Raw genomic sequence first — 9,909 nt, forward strand, 5'->3', positions numbered from 1 at the left:
ACACACACACACACTGTAGTGGGCAGCAGTTGGGGGTTAGGCGTCCTGCTCAAGGGTCTCACCTCAGTGGTGGTATTGAAGGTGGAAGAGAGTGCTGGTTATTCACTCCCCCACTGTGTCTTTGCTACATAAAAGTATTAACTTATTCAATAATTTTACTAACCCCAAACCTTTGAACATTAAATTGCATTTAAATATATAATAAACATTTATAGGTCTGTAAATGTCGATTTTATAATCCCCTCATATTTGGAGGTTATCCATGACCGTGGGAACCCTGCTACACCACGCTGCTGGTTGGCGCAGACTCGACTCGATCAGTCGGCTTTCCTCTCTTCTTACCCGAATATAACTGCATTCCACACCATGATGTTGTTCTCCGATGGAGCTCCACTGACGCCGGCTGGAGGATCCTCCTGGAGCCTGGGGGACCACCACATAACACTCAATCATAACTGTATTTCAGTGTCGATCACATTCATTCATTTCCAAAACCGTGGATTATTACACGACAAAGTGTGGCTTCTGGTTACCTTATGAAAATAACTAGAAATACAAAGATATTGGCTAAAATTGTAATCATAAATCACATTCAGACAAGTCAAGCTTGAATAACTTCTCTAACCGGCTCACACTAGCCAGCTAGCTCATAAGCTAATATAAATGTAGAGTTTCTAAGAATACCCACAATGTAAACAGGCAATGTGATACTACCGACAGACTAAAAGCGATAAGCACATTATTAAATGGCGTATTTTAATTGTTTATATCGTGTTTAATAATCGGCTACCGAACTGGGTGATACGAAGCTAACTAGCTAGCAGCTATTCCACCAAAGCAAACACATCTACCATTTTACAGCTACTCACCGCTTAAAATCTCGCATGAGTCGCCTTCTAGCTGGAGTAGACATCTTTAACTACACTAAAAAATCGTCAGCGATTATTTTTAGAGCTCTAATAATAAATCCTAAAATAACTGTGTATGTCACAACACTGATGATTAATATTTATTTCTGAGTAAAAGACGTCTTTTCACGAGACACGGCTATACCATCTGTCCCACACAGGGGTTATTTGCGACTGAAAATTCAAAACATCATACAAAATGTATATAGATCAATTTTATGTTTTGTTTTTAAAGACATAATGATTAATATTTCCGCAATTCGTTTGAAATATTTATGGTTTAAGAGAAATAATTCAATGATTCGCCTGAAATGTTCGTCTCCGACTACGTAAATGGCAGAAAGCCCCCTATTTTCTAGCCGTTGGTACGGTCTCAGGTGGAGGAATGAGGTCAGTGTCCTCCTAGCGGCGAAGCGCAGGAAGTGCTAGAAACGACGACCTTATTGCACCTTGACCCGAAAGATATTTCATAACAGGTATGTGTTCAGTTTTTATTAACTTTCTAAACGATATATTCGATAATAATCAGGAGGAGGGAAGTTAGATATTGATACTTTATAAGAGGGTGGAGTAGTTTAGAAGTGGGTAGATCACAAAATACAACCAAATATGTACAGGTCAGTAAAACCAATAAAAACCCAATCCTCACTATATACTACACACTACGATACATACTACAAGAAAAACATATAAATAAGGTGGAGATTGTGAGTTAAAAAAACATAGAAATGATTCAGTGAAACCATTTTATTCACACACAGCTCTAACTACGATGTAAGAGATGCCAATACACAATTATATTTTATGTAGGCACAACTGATACAGTAAATGTCCTTACAAATGCATAAAAAATGACCAGCCTCTGGGATTCTCCAACTGAATTAAATGACCCAAATTAGAAATTCAAAAAAGGATTGCACTTTTTTTTTACAACACAAGTACAAATACAGTGTCCACTTCAAAGGTTCTGGACTTAAAGCAATTCAGCACATTCTATATGGCTATATAAAGGCATACGAGTCTGGACGGGACGTCCTAACACCCATGGTAGAGGTGCATGGTGTTGAAGGTGATGTGGTCATACTGCTGCTCTACACTGACTGACTTGCGATGCTCTATCTGACTGCTGGCGTCCTCCATGTTCTCAGCCGTATCTCCGAAGCCATTATGATGCCCAAAATGAAGGCCACTGTCAAAGTAACCAAGATGCGAGGAGACACCCACATTCCCAATATGATCACCACTCTCAACCTTGGTTGTATTCCCATTTATGTTCCCGTGCATCAGGTCACCTCCATTGAGGTGCTGCACAAGATGGCAATGCCCGTTTAATGGGAGTCCTGCTGTTAAAGAGAACACATGAATTATAAATGAATTAAAGAAAGTTAAAAATGCCTTCTTCATTCTTAACTGAATGTTTTTGTTTTGCACAACAATTTCCAGTAAGTTTTGAATTTTGCATTGTTAATATCCTTTTGTGGGCATTTAACAGATATTCTGTAAATGGTTCAGTTTAGAGTTTAAATCACCCATCAAGCTCGGTTTACATAATCTGAACATTTGAACCAGAGATTAAAGTCCATATTGCTCAGCTCTACAAAAACATAGCACTGGCACACTGCCCACATTAGCTTCAACATTAAACATTTTGCCTTATGATTTAATATTTATTACATTTAAATAACAGGGATTAGGCTAATTCTTAATCTCATTTATGTTAAGTGTGAAAGCAGCAAAATAGTTCAGAGGTTAATGAAGTAAACCACCAATACATGTTGATGATGTACGTGTGCTACATTTTAATCTATGAAAAACAGTATCAAATGAACACTTGCAAGTGGTTTCAGTTTTGCTAACATGCTCTTACAAACTATTCATATGTACAAATTCAAGAGTCAGCGCTGATTGTTAAATGAGAACATTTAATGAGTATAGAAATTACATTTTGCATCCATCTTAGGCATCCTGTTACTTTACATGAACAGTATTTTTATCTCAATCTCAGTGTCACACAGCCGGTGTTTTAATGAGCACTTATAGTAAGACATCCTTTGTAATTCTGAGTAGGAAATCATGCGTTAATCTATATGCAGTGCAAACTTTCTGCCATTTGTTCTGTGTGAAAGGATGATTTTTATATGAATTTATAGAAAGTCAATGTAATCAAAGAATCACCTCTGTCTCAATACATAGCTCTTATCATACTTAATTAGTTTAGCAAATATTTTCTACACTACATATGAAATGCTATGCAAAACATTAGCTGGAAAAAAGACTTTTACCCTCATACAATAACCTGACTAACACTTGATTGTTGATACAATAAATCTAACAACAGTCCCTCTTTAACAGACACTGCAATAACGGCAACAGAAAGAAAGAAGAACTACAACCTAATTTAGTCAAAAAGGTTAAAGAAGTGACTGAATAGCACCTAGACTTCCTTACAAGAACACACGTATGAAAGCTGCACAGCGAAGGTCTGTAGATGTACTTTATACATTCATGATAAGATATGCTTTGGCAGAACAAGATAATTAAATGTTTAAGAAATTTAAAAAAAGGAAAATAAAATGCACAATATTTTATATTTTCAACGTGTGTATATATATATATATATATATCTATATATCTATATCTCTATATCTCTATATCTCTATATATCTATATATCTATATATATATACACACACACACATTAACCTGGAATCATGTTTTTTTTTTTTTTTGCTACTTAACAGGAACATAATATGGGTCACTCATATCCAAAGTATTAACCAACTTCCTAAACCAAAATCCAACGTTACAAAACTCAAGGTCAGAAATTTGGCTGGGCAAATGCAATTCACTGCGAAATCAGTGTCGTACTAAGACTGAAAAAAAAAAAACAACACTGACATACTTTACAAGTATAGATTTCAGGGCATAAAAACAGCCTCATTACATGACGCAACTACTTTAGAGAGAAGGAAAAACATCTAAATCATTTAATTGCTCTTGGAATGCATTAGAATCAGAATTAAAAAATTAAAATGGCATTCAGGGAAGTTATTGTGCAAAAAACAAAACTCAATATTTGCTCCTATTGAGCAAAACACAGTTTAAAACAAAGTTCATACCACCAAAAGATAAAAGGACGGGGTGGTATGAGCAACTTATGATCAAATGCTTTATACATACGATATGTGCCAAATTAAACTATTTTCCCTCCCAGACACACATCACCAAAAGAGCTTAAATTTAGCCAAGGCAAAGGCTCCTACAAATAGGCATAGGAGTTAGTGCAACGACATGGTATCTGCATTGAGGTCACGGTGAAGATCTCTGACTCTTTGTGGACTGGAGAGGACGAGCTCTCCATTCGGACAGCCCGGTCCTGCTCTGGACTGATGTAGTCATTGGAACCCAGAGGCAGGGATCCATTTAAGGGTCGGTTCCCACCTGGGGTACTCAGTGCTTGGCCAAACTCCATGTGCATGTTCTCCATCAGGTCTTCTCCGCTGGATCCGTTTACTCCATTCATCGGCTGATAACCGATATCTGCAATGACACGTTCACGTTAACAAGTGGCGACCCAATGCAGTATCAAACTGTTCATCATACAAATGTCTTTAAATTTTCAGTCAAGACTTACCATCTGTTCTGGCCTTTTTAATTAGATTAGACTCCATGCAATCAAGAGACCTTTTTCGGCTGGGAACCCCATTAAGGATGCTCCGTTCTTGGATTAGCTTGCGGTCCCCAAAACACACAGAGCCATTGTTTGAGAACGCGTTAAGCTGATTGAGCCGCTGGTTCTGGGCATTGAAAAGCAGTTGGGCACACTCTTCAAAGCCCTGGGCATGGGCTAGGTCAGCCGCGGTCAGTCCACTAGCGTTCCTCATGCTGCGCAATGATAAAATTAGCGTGTTAACACTGCCGGTCTAAGGCAAATGTTTGCAAAGCACTCATACACACACACAAACACACACATTTTCCCTTTCTGTATTTCATACCCTAAATTATTTTTGCAGTTTTTGAATAAAGGTAAAAAAAAAAATTGGACAAATCATTGAACATCTATATCACTTAAAGACATTTATAATGTTGTGAGGTCTCAACTACAATAGAAAATGAAAAACTATTGAAGCATACACACAAAGAACATGATATATGAAGAAATACAAATAACCATATTTCTATTACAGTACAGTCAACGGTAAATATTTGTAAATATTTGTCGATGGCAAGTGGAGAGATTATGATTTCCACAAGAATGACTAACAAATGAGAAGAGGTTTGGCAATGCCAAATTATTTTTCCAAGAATTCTCTTCAACTCAACAGATGAGCTGGACAGATGATTCATTGAATCATTTTCAAAACCAAGTAACAGAATGCCACACCAGAACAAACATAGTAAAAACAGTGGCAATAAGAAGCCAAAAACTGTAGACAGAAGAATGCAGACGTTTTAACAGGTCTTCTTAAATCTGTGGCCGGACCACAGCTGTGAGCTGAAGGAAAATATCACGCCAATCTTCTGATTCAAAAGGAAAGAAAAAAAAGATATCCTCATATCCTCAAGTGGTTTTGATGAACGAATCTTCATTATTATGGTTGAAAGAGGACATCTTGGAAGCGAAAAGGCAAGCAAGACCTGATCAGAAAATTCTTCTTTAAACACTCACAGACGAAAACAGTAGAGGGAGTTAAAGAGAACAGCATCCTGGCTTCTTTAAGAGAAAGATTTAATCCAATGGTCAACGTCGATACCATAAAGCATTCACGGGTCATGTGAGATGCATACCTGGTTAAAATCTGACATGAAAAGAGTGTGTATTTGGCATCAACAGTCATTTTCTATTGCAGTGAAGAAAACAGAATACATGAATGAACAAAATCTAGGGCAAAATAACAGCGTTTACACTTACCCCTGGAGCTCCTGCTAGCACTTCTACCACGAATGCAGTGAGAATACAGAAATGTGACTCTTGGCAGCGCAATACAGTACATACACACAGACTAACCTCAGACAATCCAAAAGAATTTATTACAGACACCAATAATGTGTTGAGTGTTTTTTTTATCACTTTTTTTAATTTGGGTTATGCTCTCTCTTATGAGCAAACAAGTGTATCTGTATGGGTTTTGAGTAACTGCCAGATTTTGCTGCACTCTTTATTTGTATTTTTACAAGTAACAACAAAACTTTAATTAGAAGAAGATTTGTTTGACCTAACACTATTTTATACCAACTGCAATTTAAATTGACTGGGGATAAAACAAGCAATTTAAACCTACTATATACAGTACATCAATCCACATTCCAACTTGCCATTAAAAAAAAAAAAAAAATATTACTGAATCCAATGCAGAGCAGCTGGCTGTCATACAACTTCAAAAGCAATTCAGTGATGTCTAGGCTGTAACGTGACTGGTTTTCAAGGCACATGGTCCAAGATGACTGTCTCCAATGGTAGATCTGCAGAGAATGAAATCTTCCCATAATAAGCACATGGCTACATCCAAAATCCCTTATTTGTCTGAGAAGAAGATGCTACATTTGATGAGGAACAAACTTTGCAACTGTTCTATACTCTATAAGTATGTTCTATATAGTGTGAATGTGTGTTGGATGAATGAAATCCAGACGTACTACACTCGCCATGTTATTATTATAGTAGTTGAAAGAGAACATCTGCACACTCACTTAAGCATAGGCTATTTACTAACCAACGTTTCGGCCAGTAGCCTTTGTTAAGGTATCATACCTTGACAAAGGCTATTAGCCGAAACGTTGGTTAATAAATAACCTGTTTAAGTGAGTGTGCAGTTGTTCTCTTTCAATTAGATATTTTCCTTCAACTTGCACCTCTACAGATGTGCGTTTGCTTTGCCTCACTTGCATTATTATAGTAGTTACCATTACTTCCATTAACAATTCCTCTCATGTGGCCTCATGGGATAGTAAAGTGTTCATCAGATGCACACTTCAGAATGTCAGCAATAGTACCAGGTCATCCGTGTACTTTTCACCTACTGTTTTATGAAAACAATGATAGTAGAGAAGTAGGTTCAGACACAGAGCATCTATTGACGAGCTGATGAGGTGAATTGTGTGTTTGATTAGAAAGTGTTTGAAAATGTGTACTTATGATGTGCCTGCAGAACAGTACAAGAATAGTACATCAATAGCACTGTGCGGAGAATAAATATCTGAGGAACAAGCAGTTCACTGTGAGGACATGATGCTTAGGTGCAAAGACCTTGGTATTTTGATTGGAAAGAAGGAAAATGCTGGCAGTCCCCCAAAGCCTACATCTCATTTTCATGAATCTGTGAAATTTGTGCAAAAAGCATTTCATAAATATTTTAAATTTAATATATAATATATATTTTAACAATGCCCAATCATCATTAGGTAACAATCATTAAATGCACTATACAATTTAACTTATTTCCTGTATGCGCTACCACTGAGTGACATTCACGAAGGGGTTTGCTTTCGGCTTCAGGAAAAGGTTTGTTCATTCATGGATTCATTACAAAAAAAATAAAAAATAATAATCACAATAATCATTCAGACATGCTTTTTAAATCTCTAACTAGATAACAGTCCATACACACATTCATTCCAACACATAAAACATGTTTAAAACCAAACATCTAAAAATAATACAATTTCCAGCAAATAAAGTAAAAATCAAACATTTTTCATTGAACATACCCTCCCCACTTATTCCTACCCAAATCTGAAGAAAAATATGAATGCTTCTCAGATGTTCTGATGTCAAAAAGACATTTGTAACAAACACTTCAGAAGGTGCGTTGTCCATCCTGGCAGGTCTCAATTGAAAATGAACCTCTTAGGTGCAAGAAATCTGAAATAATTACCAAAACAAACACAATGATCATATGGACAATTGATTAATAGTTCACACTATCCGCTGTTGTTTATGGGCCCGATTCTGTGAGTGACTTGAATATTTCTGTTATATACACAGGAAAAAATACAATTCAGATTAATTTGTTCCTTTTGCTGCTTAGGACCTCAAAATGTATGGGTTTTAAATCTGTATATAAATAGGTATTTATATTATAAATTATATTACAACTCTGTATATATACACATATTACAGTCTTTATATCACAACTCTTGGTAAACATTACTTTACTGAATGATAAATGAAGTTTGTATCAGGTAATCTAACGAAATAGCAAATTTTACTTTGATGGTTATCTTTTGTTGAAAGTTTATATATATATATATATATATATATATATATATATACAGTATATATAGCATAAGACTCAATAATTGTAAATATCACAGATAACATATTACTCAAAATAACAGTAACAATAGATGTAATATTTTTGCACATGCCAGTTGTTTAGAATGCCAGAAAACTGTTTTGTTTACATATTGTTCACAGAGTTAAATGAGATTTCTAGCACCTTTAATTAGAGATCATTTCAGTTTATGTAAACATAAAAGATACTTGAACAGGAAAACTTATGCTGTTATTAATTGACCTTGATTTCTATTTAGTTACCTTGCTTCTACTTGAGTTAGACATTTGCTTCTTAGTAATCTAAACCGCGAGACATAACGGCAATGGCAGCACCATGTTACCATTTCTAAATAAAAACAGTGGCGCGATTCACACCACAAGCGCTCAGGGTTGTTTATTGTATTGATCTTTCTGTGTTATATCCTCTAATATATATTTTTTTAATCTAGAGCCAAACACGCTTCATTCAAGCCCTTCCCGTGTGCACTGCTTCTCTATAAAACCAGAAGCAGAAACACGGTGAGCAGCAAAATAGATCGATACTTTTGCTAAAACACTGCAGAAAACAACAATGCTGCAAATATAATTATTTTTACCTATCATACTCTTGACCATTCAAACCAGGTTTGAGACATAACATTTTTTATCTACATTTAGCAGTATTAATCAGTATGGTCAGAGCATTTTAAAAATAAACATAATTGTTAAAATTGGGAAATGTATTTGTAGATGGCAAGGAAAGACAACATAAACATTGAAATTACCAGTTAACTTTGTTTTCTGCTCATGATGAGAGCATTTTGATTGTTTTAAACAAAATATAAAAATACTCCAGATTTCAAGAGGAAAATTCTGAACCCCCAAACAGTATTTTCCGTCACATGGCCTTCTGCCTTACAAATGTATCTAAACGTAAAAAATAATAATAGCTTAAAACATCTGATCTTATATTTTAATAATCATGTCTAAATGGGCTCAACTGATTTTTTTTTTTTTTTATAGAAAAATTCTCAGAAGCCACTGCCTTTGGCTCCGAGGACCCAATATCCTCATCTTTGATGAATATTTTGACTGTTTAGGGTTTTTTTTTTCTATTCTTTTACAAAGCATTACTGGTGCCCAGATGGAAATGTGCAACTATTCATACATATATCAGGGGCGTTTCCTCTGAGGAGGCAAGGGAGGCAGTGCCTCCTCAAAATACTGGATGAGAAAAAAAAAAAAAATCTTGTAGTACAAAACTAAAAGAACGGAACTTAAAAGGATTATTTCACTTCCAGAATGAAAATTCTGTCACCCATGTTGGTATCCGAACAGTTGATGGGCACCATTGACATACACAGTATTTTTTTTCCCTACAATGTACGTCAATGGTGCCAATCAACTGTTCGGATACCAACATTTTAAAAAATATCTTCTTTTGTGTTCATCAGAAGAAAGAAACTCAGGTATCCATACAGGTTTGGAACAATTTTAGGGTGAGTAAATGATGACAGAATTTTCATTCTGGAAGTGAAATAATTCTTTAATTGAATACCCCTGCCCTAAATTATCATTCTGTGTGTGTACAGAATGTAGGATTTACTCTACAATTTGCCATCATGTGGCTGTAAACAAGAAACATTGATGCTAACAAAAAATCTTGTAGTACAAAACTAAAAGAACGCCAATATTACAAAATATAACATTAAAAAGTGTATAAATCACTTGTTTTTCTAAAGAAACA

General features: G+C 35.6%; 2 protein-coding genes across 2 annotated transcripts in view; both read right to left on the minus strand.

Moving 5' to 3' along the window:
• The window catches only part of LOC107702882 (ubiquitin-conjugating enzyme E2 A-like), an 8,087-nt gene extending 7,042 nt beyond the window's left edge, over positions 1-1,045 (minus strand). The window contains exons 1-2 of the mRNA XM_016505327.1: positions 870-1,045; positions 343-423 (exon numbers count right to left, since the gene is read on the minus strand). Coding sequence (XP_016360813.1) covers positions 343-423; positions 870-913 — 125 coding nt within the window. The 5' untranslated portion in view covers positions 914-1,045. The remainder of the gene's footprint in view (positions 1-342; positions 424-869) is intronic.
• Positions 1,046-1,828: 783 nt separating this feature from the next.
• LOC107702876 (ankyrin repeat domain-containing protein 10-like) overlaps positions 1,829-9,909 on the minus strand; it is a 31,058-nt gene continuing 22,977 nt past the window's right edge. The window contains exons 4-6 of the mRNA XM_016505316.1: positions 4,542-4,792; positions 4,349-4,447; positions 1,829-2,251 (exon numbers count right to left, since the gene is read on the minus strand). Coding sequence (XP_016360802.1) covers positions 1,944-2,251; positions 4,349-4,447; positions 4,542-4,792 — 658 coding nt within the window. The 3' untranslated portion in view covers positions 1,829-1,943. The remainder of the gene's footprint in view (positions 2,252-4,348; positions 4,448-4,541; positions 4,793-9,909) is intronic.

This window comes from Sinocyclocheilus anshuiensis, unplaced genomic scaffold, assembly GCF_001515605.1.
Source record: "Sinocyclocheilus anshuiensis isolate Anshui unplaced genomic scaffold, SAMN03320099.WGS_v1.1 scaffold1094, whole genome shotgun sequence".
NCBI classification, from domain to species: Eukaryota; Metazoa; Chordata; class Actinopteri; order Cypriniformes; family Cyprinidae; genus Sinocyclocheilus; species Sinocyclocheilus anshuiensis.